This window comes from Alexandromys fortis, unplaced genomic scaffold (genome assembly GCF_014885135.2).
Source record: "Alexandromys fortis isolate MF-2015 unplaced genomic scaffold, M_Fortis_MF-2015_v1.1 scaffold_212, whole genome shotgun sequence".
NCBI lineage: Eukaryota > Metazoa > Chordata > Mammalia > Rodentia > Cricetidae > Alexandromys > Alexandromys fortis.
This window is the reverse complement of record NW_026068091.1, coordinates 2,450,757-2,469,241: the sequence shown is the minus strand read 5'-3', so window position 1 is coordinate 2,469,241 and position 18,485 is coordinate 2,450,757. Positions and strand designations below refer to the sequence as shown.

Here is an 18,485-nt window from a genome sequence, read left to right as displayed (position 1 = left end):
CTCTCTCTCTCTCTCTCTCTCTCTCTCTCACACACACACACACACAGAGCACATGTGTGAGGTACTCTCAAATCACAGGTTCTAATCGTGGTGCTTGTCTGCTTAGACGTCTTCAGTGTCTGCCTCCTTATAGAAGAATGAAGACAGGGCAGGGAGAAAGCCGAGGCCAGGGGAGCAGGACTGGAGGCTCTGGAGCATTTCCTTCCCTGTGGCTCCAGAGCAGGGAAGGCTTAGCAAATAGTTCATAAATGGATATAGGAAAACTGATAAGGAAAAACTGAGAGCAGGGAGAGTTAGAAAGGGGGGATAGGAGTGGAGAGACAGAGAGAGGCCCGAAGAGGAGAGGTACAGCAGACAGGGGAGAAAGGAGGAAAAAGAATGAGGAGAGAGAAGCGAGGAGGAGAGAAGAGGGGGGGGAGGAGATAGGAGAGATCATATTTTGCTAGGCACTGAGAGCCATCAGCCTAGCAGCGGATACCATCATGTTCCTGACAGAAAGGTGGAGGGGCAATACCTTCAGCTCCTCCTCTCAGACAGCGGGAACCCATATCTCTCCTGCTCGGATTTGTCGGAGCATCTCTCCAGAGAGGGGGACAGAAACCCAGAAGGAAAGCAGGAAGAGCTCTGGAAGAGGACCCTTTCCATCTTGGCCCTTCAGAAGCAAGGGCACCAGCGAGAGGAAGCTGGGATCCCTTGGGCCTAGAACTTGGTTTCAGACTAACGCCTGGCACTTAAGTGTCTGACGCTTCCCCATCCCCACCTGAAGCTGAAACCCAGAGCTGTGTGCAGGCCAGACAATCATCTTGCCACTGAGGCCCAGCCCAAGTGTTTGATAAAAGAGGAAATTTGGGAAAGGTATGGTTCCAGGGTTGGATGGGGGTAGCTACTTGGTCTATAGCCAACCCCCCACTCAGTGAAACTATGACTTCAGGGGCATCTGAGACAGGAAGGGAGCATCCTCAGAGTCAGAAGCTTTAGACAGACAGACAGACAGACAGACACCGACTGGAGGCTGTCTGATAAGAATAAACCCCACTCTCAAAAGCTGTCCTCTCTTGCCGGGCGGTGGTGGCGCACGCCTTTAATCCCAGCACTCAGGAGGCAGAGGCAGGCAGATCTCTGTGAGTTCGAGACCAGCCTGGTCTACAGAGCTAGTTCTAGGACAGGCTCCAAAGCCACAGAGAAACCCTGTCTTGAAAACAAAACAAAACAAAACAAAACAAACAAACAAACAAAAAGCTGTTCTCTCACTTCCACATGCGTGACATGGCACACACACAGTGGATGGATGGATGGATGGAAGGATGGATGGATGGATGGATGGATGGATGGATGGATGGATGGATGGATATTGGAACTGGAGAGTTGGTTCACAGTTAAAAGAACTTACTGTTGGGGGCTGGAGAGATGGCTCAGTGGTTAAGAGCATTGCCTGCTCTTCCAAAGGTCCTGAGTTCAATTCCCGGCCACCACATGGTAAGCCACCACATGGTGGCTCACAACCATCTGTAATGAGGTCTGGTGCCCTCTTCTGGCCTGCAGACAAGCACACAGACAGAATATTGTATACATAATAAATAAATAAATAAATAAATAAATAAATAAATAAATAAATAATTTTTTTAAAGAATTTACTGTTTTTAAAAAGGACCTGGATTCGTGTCCCAGAATTCACATGATCATACTCATCCATAGCTCCATTTCCAGGGCATCTGGTGCCCTCTTCTGTCCTCCATGGGCACAGCAAGCAGATGGTGTACATACATACATGCAGGCAAACTCTCATACACATAAAACAAAATAAACAAATTGTGCATATATATGTACATATATATTAAAAAGAAGTGTACAAACTTGGAAGAGACAAAAAAAAAAAGCACATCACAGAGCCAGACACAAGGCCACATGCCTGTTGTCCCATACTTGTGAAGCTGAAATAGGAGGATAACCAGTCAGAGGCCAGATTGTCTCAAAAAAACAAAACAAAAAATGCAGAGGAGCCTGGAAAGATGGCTCAGAAGTTAAGAGCACTGTCTGCTTTTCCAGAGGACCCAGGTTCAATTCCCAGCACCCACAGGCAGCTCACAACCATCTAAATATCCAGTCCCAGAAGATCTGATGCCCTCTTTTGGCTTCCATGAGAACTAGGCATGCACATGGTACAGTGATCTACACGCAGGCAAAATACCCATATACATAAAATAAATAATTTTAATCAAAATGAAAAGGAAAAATATGAGCAAGAAGGTGAGAGATGGAGAGACACACAGAGAAGGCAGCATATTTGAAAGGTTAGAAAACAACCCCCACAGGCCACTGAGTATGAGACAGTCCTTTCTCTTGCTGACACACTGACTACTTGAGGAGACAGCCATTTCTCAGAGAAAACAGACATATGGTTCTTCCTCTCTCCTCTTCATCCCTCACTGACTCTCACTCTCAGACTCAGACAGGCTCTGTCTCACATCCACCATTCCTTGTACACATTCTCCTCTCTCCCTCCCCCCATTTACGTGCACACACACACACACACACACACACACACACGAAGCTCTAGGGTCCCTATTCGCAGTCTGTCATTCTGGGCCTGAAGCCTGCTTTGGGCCACAGCCAAGTTCTCAGACTCTCCTTTTGGTCCAAGAGAAACCAGGTGCATTACAGCTCAGTTCCCCGGATGGTGCAGCCATGTGCTTCCAGGCTGTCTCCCCCCTTCCCTCCCTCTCTCTTCTCTTCTCCTCTCTCTCCCCCTCCCTCTATTCCTCTCTCTCTCTCTCTCTCTCTCTCTCTCTCAACACAGCTTTCAAGCCTGCCCAGAGGGAGGAAGCCAGGATTGACCCTGCCTGCCGTGACAGGTGGAATGGACCCAAGACAGGGTTCCCTAGAGTGTTACAAGCAAGGCTAAGCTATGGCTCAAAGGACAGCTATGAACTGATGCAGCCCAATATAAAACCAGAAACTTAATTAAAACACCGTGAGATGTTTGCTGGATTGAATGAATTTTGTAAGAGACAAAGACATGTCAAAACACTGGAAATTCCTGGAGCAATACCCAACCTTCCTGCCTACCCTCACCCTCTTCCTCATCCCGGCTCAGGACATCCCCAGTTCATGCCTGTATTGTTGAAATAGCCTACTTTACCACCTCCTTTCTGGGTAGGAGCTCATTTACTCTTTATCTGAGCCTTAATAAATACACTTCATAAGAAGGAAACTGAGGCAAACACAGGTCAAAATTGCCTGGAGGCCACATAGGCAGAGCTGGGGTCGGGGAACTCTCCTGCCTCCATTCTTTGACTATTGCACACCCTGCCCCTTAAGAGCACTCTTTCCCTCCTGGGGCTTTCTTTGCCCTGCCCCAACATCCATCCTCTTTGTCCTCCAACTTCCTCCAGGACCTGCTATCAGGACCTCTCCTGGACTCCCCGGTTGCACAATGCCTATGTTTATTTTATCTTCTGCACCACATTATTTATTATCGAGAGTACAAAGGGTGTTTGCCTTTAATCACCACCACCATCATGGCATGGTGCTAGACACAGGAGTAGAACGAAAAGTGACACCAGGTAGCATGAGCGTGCTTACCATGTGGATATATTGTGATTGCCACCCCAAGACTGCGCCAGTTACTTAGTTAGCTAGCGAGCTAGCTAGTTTTTTGAGAGAATCTCGAGTAGCCCAGGATAGCATCAAACTTACTCTGTAGCAGAGGGTGACCATGAACTTCTTGCCTCCCAAGCATTCTGGTTATGATCATGAGCCACCATGTGTGGTTGATGTGGTGGTAGAAGTGGAAACCAGGGCCTCGTACCTTCTAGGCAAGCACAACCGTTTCTTCCATCCCTGGTCGTGGATAGGAACACAGACAGAAGATAAAAAGAAAAAAGTCATCTTCTTGCTCAAGGTCACACAGGCAGTGGTGGGCTAAGGTGAGGAGAGGAGAGGCCCCAGGGGTGAGCCAGGGCACCACCTCAGTCAATCCTGCCTGTGACAGCCTCAACCTCCACCTGGAAGCAGCAAGACCTGCTGAGAAGCCTCCGGTTGAGCCAGCCACTCCTAGGACAGAGCATAGGGTGCTTGTTTTGAGTGTGGTTTATTTGTTTGTTTTGTGTTTTGTTTTCTTTGTTTTTGTAAGAGGGAGGAGTGAGGCCCAAATTCACTGTTTAGTCAGTCAAGGCTGACCATAAACTTTGACTTTTTATATCTGCTTTCCCAGATTATTGGTGTGTATCACTTCACCCATAAGTGGAGTTTTTCATATAACAATAGGAAACCCAAACCAGCAGATTTGTTATTCCCACAAAGGGCGGTGAAGCTTATGAGGCTGGCCAGCCCAAGGTCCTGGGGGTCTGAAGGTAAGGGATTAGGAGTCAAAGTTAAGGCCCTTGGCCTTGCCACTCAAAGTACAGAAACAATGAGTTATTGCAACAGTGTGTCCTCAGGCTCTGTAGTGGTGTCTGAATACAGCTGCTGACAAGCAAGACAGCTCATCTTATTCCAGAACATCTGTGTCCTGCCTGTAGGATGGGGCAGCTGCTTCCCAGCTGTTCACAGTGAGTCTACATCAGGGGATCTCAGTGGGCAGGGTGGGACCTAAAAGTCCGGAGTCTGGACACCACTGTGGATTTGATTTCTCTAGAAGACTTCCACAGACACAAAAAAAAAAAAAAAAAACACTTTTTAGGAACTGGAGAGATGGCTTCATGGTTAAGAGAGCCTGCTACTCTTCCAGAGGTTCTGAGTTTGATTCCCAGCACCCATGTGAGTCAGATAACTCACAGCTACCAGTAACTCCAGCTTCAGAGGATCCAATACCCTCTTCCAGCCCCCACAGTCATCGGAACATATGTGTGCACGCGCACACACACACACACTTTTTAAAATATTTTAAAAGGGGAGTCGATAACACTGAGAGGTTAAGAGCACTTACTGCTCTTGCAGAGGACATGAGTCCAGCTCCTAACACCCACTTTATGGCTCACAACAATCTGTAAATCCAATTCCAGGGATAGAGTGCCCTCCTCTGTTCCACAGGCTCCTGAATACATGGGAGACACAGACAGACAGACAGACAGACAGGCAGGCAGGCAGGCAGGCAGGCAGGCAGGCAGGCAGGCAGGCAGGCAGGCAGGCAGGCAGGCAGGCAGGCAGGCAGGCAGATAGATAGATAGATAGATAGATAGATAGATAGATAGATAGATAGATAGATAGATAGATAGATAGACAGATCATTTAAAGCGCATTCTGGTTTGAAAACATTGCGTGAGTTCATCTGCCTGCCCCACCCTCCCAAATGGTGGTTTCTCCAAATGCTGGGGTTCCCATCTCTGGGGGAGGACTGGGAACAGGAGGGAAGAATCCACGGTGAGAAATGTGGAATTCAGAGGACTTCTCAGACCCAGCAATAGGTGGCTGTGGGGAAGGTGCTGGAGACAGCTAGCTAGCTGCAAGCAGGCTGCAGAGAAGTAGCCTGGGACAGGGGTGGGAGAAGTTGAGGAGGCTGCCCACAGCCATGTTTACCACAGACGACATCAGTCTGAAACTGGCTATGATGGTGTGCTTATGAGGATTTTCTTTTTCCATTTTCATGTGTGTGTGCGTACATGTTTGCATGTGTGTGGTCACTCATATGTGTGAGGGGGAGCATGCACATGTGTGGAGGTACCTAAGGCTGAAATCAGTTCTCCCTTATTTATTGAGACAGGATCTCTCAATCAAACTCGGAGCTGACTGATACGGGTAGTCTTGGGAGCCAGCTGGCTCTGGGTCTCCACTTTCCAAGGCTGGACTTACAGGTAGGTTGCAATACCTACCCAGCATTTCTGTGGGTTCTGGAGATCCGAACTCCAGTTCCCAAGCTTGTATACAAGCACTTTAACCTCTGAGACACCTCATATCCCCAGACCCTGGCAGGAAAATCTTGAGTTTGGGGCCCTGTCTGAAACATATATAAACTAGAAATGATGTAATACCTATCCCCCTAAAACTGTAGTGGGGTAAAATAGGTAAATCAGGGGCAAGTGTAACCCAGTGCATTACTCTTAGAGTGCTTGACAAGTGGCAGCTATGACAACCATTGATAGAAGATTTTAGTAGGGACATAACCAACCAAGAGGTCCCCAAATTTCTCCTCTATACATATCCCCCACATAATGGCACACACAGAATGTATGTTTAGGGACAGTGGAGGATTATGAAGCAGAATCTGAAGTAGGTGGGGCTCAGGGTGTCACACAGGAACAAACTAAGGGTACCCCATTCCTGCAGAGCCTCCCGGAACTGTGAATGGCTGAAAGCAAAGGGCCAGAGCTGAGAAGGGCTGGTTACGCCCATAGGGAGGAGACTCTGGAGGACTCTGAGTGACAGTCCTTACACAAAGGAGACTTGTCCCTTGAGCCATGAAACAGTTATGCAGTCACAGGTCAGCTACTGAGCCCAGCTGTAGCAAGTGCTGTGGCTGTCATCGTGGTCCCTGATCTTAGAGTCCCTGAGGTCTAGCAAAAGAGACATGCAGAAAAGCCTTGGTGTGTCCATAGACGGCCAATGACACATCTGGTCAAAAGTAACGAAGTCACTGTGTCCTCAGGGGGGCCTCCGTGGGCAGAGCCAAGTTACCTTGCGGGGGGGGGGGGGGGGGGGGGGGGGGGGGGGGGGGGGGGGGGGGGGGGGGGGGGGGGGGGGGGGAAGACCTCTGTGGGCCGGGCCAAGCTACCTTTGCAGAGATTGAGAAGAATATGAGAAAAAGAAGGCCTGAACTGGGGTCCTGGGGCAGTATCAGGGTTGGAAGTCTGCGATGGGGACGGAGAGGCTTGGAAGCTTAGCTATCTTCACTCCCAGCAGACAAAGTCAGGGGACAAGGGGCCCAGAAATGAATCAGGAGGATCAGAGGGCTCACAGGTGTCTCGCTGTCCTCTATGACAGCCCTGCCAGCTGCCCTGGCGTCCCCGGGTCCCCAGGGTCAGGCCATTACAGGTGAGATTTATCACAGCAGGTGTGCGGCATGACGGTATATTACCCAGGATTATGGACTGTAACAGAATAATCTCCCTAATGTAATTCAAGCTCTCGACATGGCTTATGGCTCCTTAATGTACCTCAGACCGAAGAATTACAGGAACATTCTCCCTCCAGCTCCCCGTGTCCCCTCCCTCCCTTCCCTGTCAACCCCTAAATGATTTAGGCAATTGCCTGCAGCCAGATCGCCACATCCAGTCATAAGTCAGCGCAGCTCAGTAAACATGACAGGCCAGGAGCTTTTCCCAGCCTATCACTCATCCACAGACACCTCTCTTTCCTCAAGGAGGAGGACAACCTGTGACCTCTGGGATGCTACGAGGGGTCATCCTGAGAAGGCCCCTAGACACCAGGGTTCGAGCAAGTCCCCATCCAATATGATATTCCTCTGGGCTTCGTCACCCTCTAGAGTCAGAAAACAACCCCAGAGCCACAGATCAATGCTACAGCCAGAGAGGTTGTAGGGTGCTAAGATCTGAGTACGTACATCTGTGAACTGACCTTGTGAACTCAAACAGACAAAAGAGGTTCTTCTCTACTAACAGACATGTTTGTCTTTATTGAGCGTTTACTAAGCACCAGCACTATCAAGTACTTCAAGTGACCTGTCACTCAACACTTCCAACAGTGTTCGAGTAGGGACTGTCGTTCTCTTCTAAGAAAACTGAGGCTCGGAGGGGTGACACCAAGGTCATAAAACCAATGGAGGAGGAAGCTGCCACGTGAGTCCAGGCAGCTGGTCCCAGAGTCTGCAGGACTGTCTTCTGCTCTATTCCGTGCTGTGCTTCACGGTGCCTGGGACCCCACCTCTGATCCCAGGTTTCCTTCACCTGCCTTGTCTTCCTTCCACGTGTCAGAGTGACAGCAGAGACCCAGAGCGCTGGGGTTCACCAACCAGCAGCCAAAGAAACATATTTGGAAGCCCCTTGGCTCAGGCCCATAGTGACTTCCCTGGCCCAGCCTGGCTTGGCTTCCTCTTGTGCTGCCATGCTCTCTGAGCCCACACCTCTCTGCTCCTCTTTCCTGAACACAGACCCGGGGCTCCTCCAGACCTCAGGACCTGTGGAAAGCACGGGGAGTGTCTCCCCACATTAGGAAGCAGCCGCAGATAGGCAAGAGCTCCTCCTGAAATCAGCTCAAACCCAACAAGGCAGTTTTCTAGACAAGAGATGAAACTAGTAAGTGCTTGCTGCATGCACTACACCAGTCTTCCCCTAAAGTCTTTTGCCAATCCTGAACACAACCATTGTGACTTGGTGGCTTAACCTTTGGGGATTTGCTGTCTCCAAAATGGGTCAATAGTAACAAGGACGAAATTCATAGACCTGGTTCAAAAAAAAAAAAAAAAACACCTAAAATTTCAGATAAAGTACTACCCACTAACAACTATAGCAACCCACTGCCACGGGCAAGCTGTTCAAACTAGCTGTGCTGTGGCAGGAGGCATGGTTCCAGATGTCAGGGTTCCTGTAGTATAGCTGAGGAGATGTGTGCATGTACACACACACGCGTGGGCACACACACATACACACACACTCCCCTTGGGTTTCAGTGACCACTTTGAATCTCTAATAAGGACACCTACATACCCATTGTCTCTCTTGTACCCAGCAGTAGGAAGAGAAAACCCAGGCAAAGCAGGGTATAGCTTAATTATTGGAATGCTTGCCCTGGATTCCATTCTAAGAACCTCAAAACAGTGGCATGGTGCTTCACAGGTTCAATCCCAGAACTTGGATCTGAAGTTCTTGGCTACATAGTGAGTTTGGGGCCAGCCTGGGCTACATGAGACTGTCTCAAAATGGAAGAGAAGGAGGGAGAAGAGGAAAAGTAGAGGGAGAAAATAATCCAGGGGCATTGTCTGACCCCAGCAGTGAAGTAGATAGGGTAGGTGAGTGGATTAGATCAAAGGTTTAGCAGTCACCTGTTTCTGATTTTTAGAAGTACTTCCCTGGGACAGAGCCTAGAGTAGCTTCTCCTTAGAGACACCCCTGGGGTGGATATGCCTCCAGGTCCATGACGGAGGCCCCAATGCCCTTCCAGGATGACACTCTGTGTGAGGGCCGGCTACCTTCCTAAGTTTGCGCTCCTTTTGGTGTCCTGCAGTTCAGAGCTGCTAATTTAGGTAGAGTACTGATGTTCCACAAGGTACCACGAGGGGGCGCCTTCGTTTGACTGTGTGAGGTAAGGAAAGATGCTGGCTCAATGAACGCTAGAAGTCAGCCAAAGGCCCCACCAAGATTCAGACGGTCTGGGACAGGCAATAAGGGACTCTCAGCCACAGAGACTGTATTCTAAAGACCTGGCTTTAGGTGTTCCTTTTTGTCCTTAGTCAGGTGTGCATGGTAAGGTGATCTCATTTGACAGTCTGATTCATTAGCCCTGTGGAGCAGGTGTCTTTTACAGTTGGGAGAACCAAGGTTCCCAGAGATCCAAGACTCATATAGGGTCACACAGCCAACCCCCAGCAGATCTTCTATCAGCCAGAGAGCCCTAGTCGCCTATAGGTCCTGGCCTCTTCCAGGGGTTTATACCAGGCTGAGCACACTGCAGAGGCAATGGGTGGGTGGGTGGGTGGGTGGGTGGGTGGATGAGTGTGTGGATGAATGACAAATGGGTGCAGGAATAGATGGATGATGATGGATAGGTGGATAGATGATGGATGGGTGGATGGGTGGATGACAGATAGAGGGATTGGTGGATGGCAGGCTCTGTGGACTAAGTTACAACCTTCCTGGGAGAAGTCTCTATTGGTCCACAGGGCAAAGAGCTGAGTAAGACCTTAGCTTTGCTCTCCCACTTCCCAAGTCACAACCTTACATAGAGGCAGCATTGGACGCATAAGACCCCACAAGAAGAAGAAGAAGAAGAAGAAGAAGAAGAAGAAGAAGAAGAAGAAGAAGAAGAAGAAGAAGAAGAAGAAGAAGAAGAAGAAGAAGAAGAGGCAATCAAAGCTGTTGTCTTCACAGCACCCGCATTAGAAGAAAGAAACTGAGAATTCAGAGTGTATATGCAGCATGCTGTATAACCATGAATGCTACTGGAGAAAGGAGAACAGAGCAGGGGACAGGGGCCTCCTGCTGTGGACGCTGAGTGGCAGGAGTATCTGCTGGAGGATCTTAAACAGAAGACAAACATTATCTGACTTCAACTTAAAAACCACTCACTGGCCGGGCAGTGGTGGCGCACGCCTTTAATCCCAGCACTCGGGAGGCAGAGGCAGGCTGATCTCTGTGAGTTCAAGGCCAGCCTGGTCTAGAAGAGCTAGTTCCAGGACAGGAACCAAAAACTACGGAGAAACTCTGTCTCAAAAATAAAAAAACAACAACAAAAACAACAACAAAAAAAACCCGCTCACTGCTCTATAGAGGATGATAGGCGAGCAAGAAGGCACAGGACAGGTTGAGGGACTGCAATACTCCATCGAGAAAACATTGTGGCTGGGAATGGAGCTTGGCCATCATTATCGCTTAGCATTCTTAACTCCCTGCATCCCCAGCACTCAGGAGATAGAGGCAGGAGGATCAGAAGCTTAAAGTCATCCTCAGTTGCATATCCAGTTGGAGATCAGCCTGGGAGACAAGAGACCAAGGGTGGTCAGGAGAGGAGGGAAGGGAGGAAAAGGGAGGGGGAATAGGAGAGGGGGGAGATGGGGAAGGGAGGGGAGACGGGCTGGAGAGAGAGCTCAGCAGCTAAGATTAGAACATACGGCTCTTGCAGAAGACATTCATAGAATCCCCAGCACGCAAGTGAGATGGTTTACACCTATAACCAGGTTCAGGTTATCCAATGTCATCTTCTGATCTCTGGGGGGCAATTTCTCACAAGTACACACACACAAATACATACACATGATTTAAAAAAAATATTTTTAAAAAGAAAGAGTGGAAGAGATTAAGAGCACCTACAGCCCATGCAGAGGACCCAGGCTTGGTTTGCAGCATCCATATGGTGGCTCACAACCATCTGTAATTCCAGCTCCCAAAGTCTGACACCTGCTTCTGTGTACCCAGCTCCTGCTTATCATGGTGCTCATAAACTTATAGGAGCACACATACAGCATTGTTTAAGACAGGGAGGAGAAAGGAAGGAAGAACAGAAGGAAGAAAGGAAATACAGTGGCTTGGGACAGTGACCTACATGGAAGCAGCAGACTCTGGACTTACTCCCAAGGCAAAACAAACAGTGTGTTGCTAAGGCACTGCGTGGTAGCAAAAGGAGGAAGCGTTGATAAGTGCCCCAAGATTGTCTTCTGGAGACACAGGGAAGGGGCGCTTGTGCTTTCCTGAGGTAAAGAGGACCTACAAATAACCCTGTAAAGAGGGAAGTTAAGTGTGGCGATCAAGTTGAGCGAATGGAGTCTGAGACGCCCACTGAATGTTCAGGTGGTTACAGGAAACTGGATTATTGGGTCTTCAGGTCGGAGAGGAGGGGCGATAAACGGCAGACCTAAAGAACAAAGCCAAAAACTCGGGTCTCTATGCTCCCAACGGAACTCTTTTGGCAGTAAAGAGAAAGCATGCTCTCACGCACAATGGACAAGTTAAGAAACCTCGAAACGCTCAAAAGTTAGGGCGCAAAAGAGGAAATACGGTAACTCCGCGCTCGGTCTGTGCGGGAGCTGCTGGAGCTAGCAGACTAGGCCTGCGCCTGCAGCGGGCGGGTTATTTGCTGGAACTTGGATGAAGTGGAGCCGCCCAGTGCTCCGCGTGCTTTCCTCGCGGGCGAAATTGTGGCTGCTTGGGATGAGGGGCGGATCCCCCCTGAGCTCTGCGCTTCTTCTCTGTCCCTTAAACGGTCTTGACTCATTTCCTTAGAGCCATTTACCTCGCTGATCAGCCTCCTGGAGCTGGCTAGGAAGGACACGGAAGAATCTTCTTCCTGCTCGTGACCGGCCGCAGTTGCCGAAGCCTCTCCTGCAGTCCCAGGCTGGGTCTCCCAGATCCGCTGGGTGGCAAGCAGTCCCTTGGATTCCAAGTGGCAGTGTGAGAACTTAGGAGCCGTACAAGTTCACCCTCCTTGATTTCAGAAGAAATCAAAAAGAGGGGTAACCTGCCCAAGGCCCCACAGTGAACCCGGGAACCGTTCCAGACTCCCAGTGTCTGGGGTTCCCAACTTCTTGGCTAGTCATCGTGCACTGGAGATACCCCATGGTGCCAGGGGAGTTGGCGGACTTCTGTTCCACCTTTACCAGCCCTGTGTTTGAGCTCTTCCTCTCTGTTAAAAAAAAAAAAAAAAAAGAAGGAATCGCTCTGGCCCTGCCTTCTAGTCTTACAGATGCACAAATGATTAAAGAAAAAGCAACTTCTGTTCTTGACCAACGCGGCACTGCCCCCAGACTCCTGGCACAGGCCTCCCAGCTTTGAAAAGCACGCCACCTCTTTAACCATTGAGAACTGGGGGGATTAGAGGCCAGGGTGGATCTGTCAGGCCCGAAAGAAGCCCCAGCACAAAGCCACGGTGTCTGCCCTGCCCCAGGGACTCAGGGGTCAGTGACATGGTCCTGGGAGGAGGAGGAGCAGGGAGATCGGAAGTTCCCACTCGATGGCCCCACTTCCCCCCTCCCCCGGCCAGCCCCGGGGCAGGTGAAGAGAGACCGGGCTCTGCTCCAGGTGGCGGGGCAGAGGCGGGGGTGGGGGAAGGCCCGGCAACAATAGCACTTTTATTTGGGACTGTTGGGTTCTGAGCGGGTGGGCGGAGGAGGAGGACGCCGACCGGGCCGCGGGGGAGGGGACCGGCCGCGGCATCTGGCTACACACCTGCTCCTGCTTAACCCTGTGCGCGCTGGGCGCGCGGTTGGCAGAGGCAAGCTAACCCGCCGCGGAGACCAAGACTCGGGCTGGGGGACACCTCCCTTGGGCCCTTGGTCAGGCTTGGAGATCTATCTCCAAGAACATGAGCAAAAGAGATCCCTATAAAGACAGAGCTTCCGATGCGTCTGGCTGAACCCTTGGCCCTGCGTAAGGGAACCCCGATGGGACGCAGCAGGCTGGAGAACAAATCCGAGTGGCTTTAGAGGGAGGCGAGGACTCCCTGTCGCCCTACGGCCATTCCGGGAAGTCAGCCTTCCGGAGGCGTTGGGGCGCGCAGGGCCATGACAGGCGGGGCAACTCTGCACAGGGTACAGCCCATCGCCCGGCGTGCTTCCAGGCCCCGCACTGCAGGTGAGCCTAGCGCCGGGCAACTAACCCCAAAATGAGCTTCGCGGGCGCCCCCTGCCGGCAGGGAGGCTCGAGCCCCGTGCTGCACCTGCGCGCACCCGGGACTAGCCCCACCTCCCAAGCCCACAGGTCCACTGTGTCCCCCGGGTTGGCCCGAGGCCTGGCATGCTGACTTGCTGCACAATCCGAGCTTGTTTGTAGGCGGAGGAGCTGAGCCGGGTGCGGCGGCCCTGAGCCAACCCACTGATCCCATAAAATATTATTTGTGTTTAAAAATTCCAGTAATTGGCTATGCAGCCGCTTTTTCCGAGCCCCGTGCCAAGCGCAGTAAAAATTCGCACTCCGGCCGGAGTTATTTTCCTCATGCAAATTCCCATTCTCTGTAAACAGGGTTAAAACGTTTGGACGGCCCACCCCTCACACACACACACCACCACCACCATCCTTCACGGGGGCAACCAGAGAAGAAAAGTTAGAAGGACGTTGCTCTAACTGGTCTCCATCCTGGGATTACCTTGGTAATTGAAAAGCATATCTCAAATAGTTCCCCCAGTCATATCTCTTGAAGACCAGCGCCTGAACGCCTGGGTAAAAACTCCCATTTCCTCAACTTCCTCTTCTTCCCCTAGCCGAACAACCTACATCATTAAATCGTGGAATTATAATTCTCTTCTGCTAATTTTTTTTAACTTTTTAGTAAGGGGGGGGCGGTTGTCAGAGGACCTCTGGCAGAGCTAGATTTTGCCTTCCACACTATCTATGGGTCCCTGGAATGGGACTTAGGACATCAGCCTTGGCAGCAAGGGTTTTTACTCACTGAGCCATCTCACCAGCCCCCTTTCTCCTCTTATCACAGGAGCAAACTGAGGAGACAACAGCCCTTTCAAAGCCATAGAAAGTCACACAGTAGATGGATGCCAGAGCTCAGACCCGCTCAGGTTGCCCAAGTGCCCAGCCATCAGAATCCCTGCAGGGGCGGGACTGAAGCAGGTGTCCACAGCTTCTGGGACAGAGCCCCACGCCCACCGTGGGCAGAGGCTAACCGACTCTAGGCGTAATAACTGGGGGGGGGGGGGGAGACAGTAACTCTCAAAGTGCCCACTTCCTGTCCTTGCCTGCATGGAGGCGGGGGAAGTCCCAGGCAGGGCCTTGGAAACCCTGAGTAATGGACAGAAGCCTCTGTCGGAACCGCCCAGAGTTGGTTGCTGTCAGCCGGCTACTGAGAGGGGAAGACTCACGTGGGAGGGAAGGATTGTTTTTAAGCAGAGGCGGATGGGAAGTAAAATTCTGAAGTTGGTAAGGGAGGTGGAACTCGAAAGAAAGTACATAGCACTACTATGTTGTCGGTAATATGTATAATTTGCAGTATCTGAGGGCCTTCTGTGTGCCAGGCACTACTTTCGTTTGCATCATTTCATCTGCACAAGCCGGAGAGATGGTTTCTCAGTTGCTTCCTGCTTTACCCATGAAGACACTGAGGCTCAGTTGCCCAGGGTCCCAGTAGGAAACCCAAACATTCACAGCCACTTTCCCATACTTATCCCTCTCCGAGTCTTTGTGGGCTTCCTTCTTTTGCCCTGGATGTGCCTCAGCCTTTGAAGCCATTCAAACCTAGACCTTCCTTCTCGGAGGAGGATTCCCTCAGTAGGCAGCTAGCTGTTGTGCAGAACTTGGTCTCCTAACTCTAGGCAGTGAAAGCAAGAAAAGGAGATAGCAAAGGACCACACAGGAATATGCGGTAGCCCCTCTCATGCATAGCCCAAAGCTCCACAGTAGAAGGACTGTAAAGGGGGCTCCGGTCACTGGTCGAGCGTTTCAGTACAAGTGGAGGGCCTTTGTGCAGAGGCCTTGCCAGTTCTTCTCTTCCCAGCTCAGAAATCAGCTCCAAGCCTACAATTCCAGCTGAACCGCTGTAGAAATGTATGTCCTCCATGCATCTTGTTCCAGTACTCAGGAGGCTGAGGCAAGAAGATACTGAGTTTGAGAACAGCCTGGGCTAACCTCATCAAAAACAAAAGACAAGCAAACAAATCACACACACACACACACACATACACACACACACCAGATTCTTGTCCACCTGGGTATAGTGAGCATGGAAGTTTATCATCAATCTCTAGGACACTCTCGATGCCAAGTACATTGGTACCTACCTGAAGACAGAGGCAAACAGATCATAACTACCAGACTAACCTGGACTATATAAAGAGATTCAGCCTCAAAAGCAGCCAGGCAAGGTGGCACCTGCCTTTAATTCCAGCACTAGAGAGGCAGAGGCAAGCAAATCTCTGAGCTTGAGATCAGTCTAGACTAATTGGGAGTTCCAGGACAGCCAGGGCTACATCCTGAGACACGGTCTCAAAAAAACAAACAAAACCAACCAAATAAAAATGAAAAGTGGGGACTATGCTAACTTATTCTTACAGTCCCCCGAATTTGAGAGGCCAAGGCTGGAGAGTTGCTGTAAGTGTGAGGTAGTTTGGACTACAAAGTGAGTTGGAGGTTAGACTGAAAGATTACATACATACATACATACATACATACATACATACATACATACAAGCCAATCTAGAACTTGTTGGGATCCAGATGGATCCAGGATCTGCAGAAGCTCCGTGTCCATCTCTGACTAGAAATAGAGTCAAGGACAGGCCTCTGGGGGAGAAAAAGGACCCATCAGTCACCCAGGCAGGAGGACAGCTCCTAACAGTGAACCCTCTACAGAGGGGTGGAGACTCTTCCTAAGGGACAAAGACCATGAGAAGGGAAAAGCAAGCCTGTTGGATGCCCATGGCACCTAGTCACTAATGACCTCATTGGGCTCCTTCCTCACTGCTCCAGTTGGACCCTTCTTTCCCAGAATTGCACAGAGAGTCGCTGCTAGGGCCTGGGTGTGGGGTTCGGATGTGAGAAGAATTTCGTTCCTACCCATCTCCCTGCTAGTCCGGGGTAACCCATTCCCACCTGGCTCCAGAGGAGAGGGGTCCCCGACTGAGCTGTGGGCTCTGTGATGCCATTCATCACCCAGAGGATCTTGGGGGATGGGGGAAGAATGAAAACCCCCAGAGAGGCTAACAACCCAGGTTTGGTGAAGAGCTGTGGCTCCTTTGTGCTGTGACTCACGAAGATGATGTCACAATGGGTTTGGAGGTGTGGCTCTTCCCTTGCAGCTAAGATAAAGCAGCTCTCCCTCACACTCCCTTCCCTTCTACTCTTGAGTGGATAGGATGGAGTGGCATGGGCCGGTCCCATGGCCTATGGTCCCCATGGCAAGTAACTTCGGAGGTCCGTCTCAAGGACAGACATGAGCAGAAATGGTCTCAAATCCAAATTTATACAGAAATATCAGAAATTTATATAATCAAGGAAGAAAGTGCAATGGCTCAATAAGGCTCTCTGTGAACGCCCCTGATATTCCAGGTACAACCATAGCTGGTAGAGGCTGTCAGACAGGAATGGGAGGTTGAGGGGCCCTACCCAAGGTGATAAATGGTCGGCATTTGGGGCTGGCTTTGCCTAACTAGTAAGATTTTTGTCAGGTAGAGGGACTGAAAGCCAGGTATACTGTCACATGCTTGTTATCCGGACACTTGGAAGGCTACATCAGCCAGGGGAATCATGAGTTTGAGGCCAGCCTGGGCTACATAGTGAGACTCTGTTTCAAAAAGAAAAAGAAAAAGTTAAGGGAGCAGGGAAGCTGTTAATTGTCCATATATTCTAAGAGGAAAGATCAGAATCCAAATTGCCTGGCATAGGTAGTCCTAAACAGAAATCTGGGCTGAGGGTTAGCTAGGGAAGGTGGGGGGAATATAGAGAAGAGGATGCAGTTCTTCCCCGACCCTGAATCTGTCAATCCTGGATTCCCTTCTTCATGTGAGGTTCCGACCACCCCTATTTTTTAAGAGGAAAGATGGGTGAATTCCATCTTCGATCCTGGGCCCAAGATCCCGCTAGTGGAGGATATCTGGGACAAAGAAGAGGAGGAGGAGGAGGAAGAGGAGGGAGAGGAGGAAGAGGAGGAGGAAAAGGAGGAGATTGTAGACAAAGAAGATGAGAAAGAAGAAAACAGGTGCGTAGACAGCACTGCGGCATCCTCCGCCCCTCCCGCACTGGCTCCTCCCCCTCCCCGCCCCCCAGCTCCCTGGAGATCCTCAGCCTGTGACCATCTTGACCTCTACCTCTCCTCTGTCTCCTCTTCACCCTGACGCCTTTCTTCCTTCCTCTTTTTCTCAGGATCAAGACCCTTCTTGGAGTACCCAGGCAGGACTCAGTGTGGGGCCTGATGGCTTGGCCCAGGCCCTCCCCAGAGCAAGCCCGGTGGTGGGAAGAATTTTCCCTGCCCCCACTCCGTGGATCCTGCCTCAGTCAGTGCAGACTGAGGGCAAAGACGAAGCTCCACCCCCTGTCCTCCCTGGCCTCCTGCTCCACCTCCAAAATGTTGCCCTTATTGGAGACCAAGGAAGAAGAGCCTTGCTGGCTAAGAAGCCAGCCTCTGCTGGAGCCTCCACCCGCTTCCAGACTGAAGATCCCCAAGACGGTGCCCAGGCTTCCTCCCAAGGTCTCCCCCAAGAGATCTACTGTCCCTAAACCCGGGCGGCAGCAGACCTCATTGTCAATGTGGCCTCCAATTATTCTCGACCCCCCCTCCAAGAGTTCTGCTCTTAAGGGACAACACACATCCTCTGCCAAGGAGGCCCCCCATACCCTAGGTGCCTGGGGCAATCCCTTGCCTCACCTTTCTTCAAAATAAATATTTTTGTTACCTTACCAACAGTCTAATACATTCTGGGCACTTTCAGATGCGCTAGCTCATGTAATCCTCACAATATTTATAAAAATCAAAACATAGGTGAGGTTCCCCCACCCCACACTCCCAACTGGGTCTCCTGTTGCCCAGGCTGATCTCAGCCTTGCTGCATAGCCGAGGAAGACTTTGACCTCGTCATCCTCCTGCCCCACTTTGGAAAGCTGGAATTACAGGCCTGTCACCATGGCCACTTTATGGTCCGAGCCACAGCCTTGGCCTTTATTTACCTCGCTCCTGCACGGGAGATATCACCCTCATCTATTTATCCAATTATCGGTGTCAGCATGGACTCTGGGATGTTTATACTTTGAGTAGTTAATGCAGGTGTATTTATTTGACTGCTCAAGCTGTTCCTACTGGGTCACAGCTTCTGCTGCCGCATCCTGTGTCCCTTCGGCACACTCCCGATGACATGAGCTTTGACAAAGGAAAACTTCTCTCGCCTTGCTTTCCTTAACCATTTTCGTGCGGCCGGAAGTGCGAGGCACTGAGAGGCCGGGCAGTGT

General features: G+C 50.7%; 2 protein-coding genes across 9 annotated transcripts in view; one reads left to right on the top strand and one right to left on the bottom strand.

Moving 5' to 3' along the window:
- The window catches only part of LOC126488952 (uncharacterized), a 42,818-nt gene extending 30,843 nt beyond the window's left edge, over nt 1–11,975 (bottom strand). For 5 of the 7 annotated variants that reach the window (XR_007588827.1, XR_007588828.1, XR_007588825.1 and 2 more), the window contains exons 1-2: nt 11,839–11,975; nt 3,697–3,840 (exon numbers count right to left, since the gene is read on the bottom strand). The gene's annotated coding sequence lies outside the window, so the exon portion shown is untranslated. Of the gene's footprint in view, nt 1–1,390; nt 1,537–3,696; nt 3,841–11,838 lie in introns of all 7 variants that reach the window. The other 2 variants (XR_007588826.1, XM_050122868.1) reach the window with 1 other exon arrangement.
- Nucleotides 11,976–13,060: 1,085 nt separating this feature from the next.
- On the top strand, nt 13,061–17,922 carry LOC126488951 (histone H3.v1-like). 2 transcript variants are annotated; one of them, XM_050122865.1, is made up of 3 exons: nt 13,061–13,175; nt 17,076–17,241; nt 17,406–17,922. In XM_050122865.1, the coding sequence occupies exons 1-3, from the start codon at nt 13,106–13,108 to the stop codon at nt 17,920–17,922; spliced, it is 753 nt and encodes a 250-aa protein (XP_049978822.1). In that variant the 5' UTR covers nt 13,061–13,105. The 2 variants fall into 2 exon arrangements, with proteins under 2 accessions (XP_049978822.1, XP_049978823.1); XM_050122866.1 differs by lacking the exon at nt 13,061–13,175 and adding an exon at nt 14,242–16,457.
- Nucleotides 17,923–18,485: the final 563 nt, after the last annotated feature.

Excerpts from the sequence above, each read along its gene's own strand:
- LOC126488951 (XM_050122865.1), top strand. The coding sequence starts at position 13,106 with ATGACAGGCGGGGCAACTCTGCACAGGGTACAGCCCATCGCCCGGCGT. Across the intron at positions 13,176-17,075 it reads TTCCAGGCCCCGCACTGCAG|AGGAAAGATGGGTGAATTCC; the intron begins GTGAGCCTAGCG and ends CTATTTTTTAAG. Across the intron at positions 17,242-17,405 it reads GATGAGAAAGAAGAAAACAG|GATCAAGACCCTTCTTGGAG; the intron begins GTGCGTAGACAG and ends TCTTTTTCTCAG.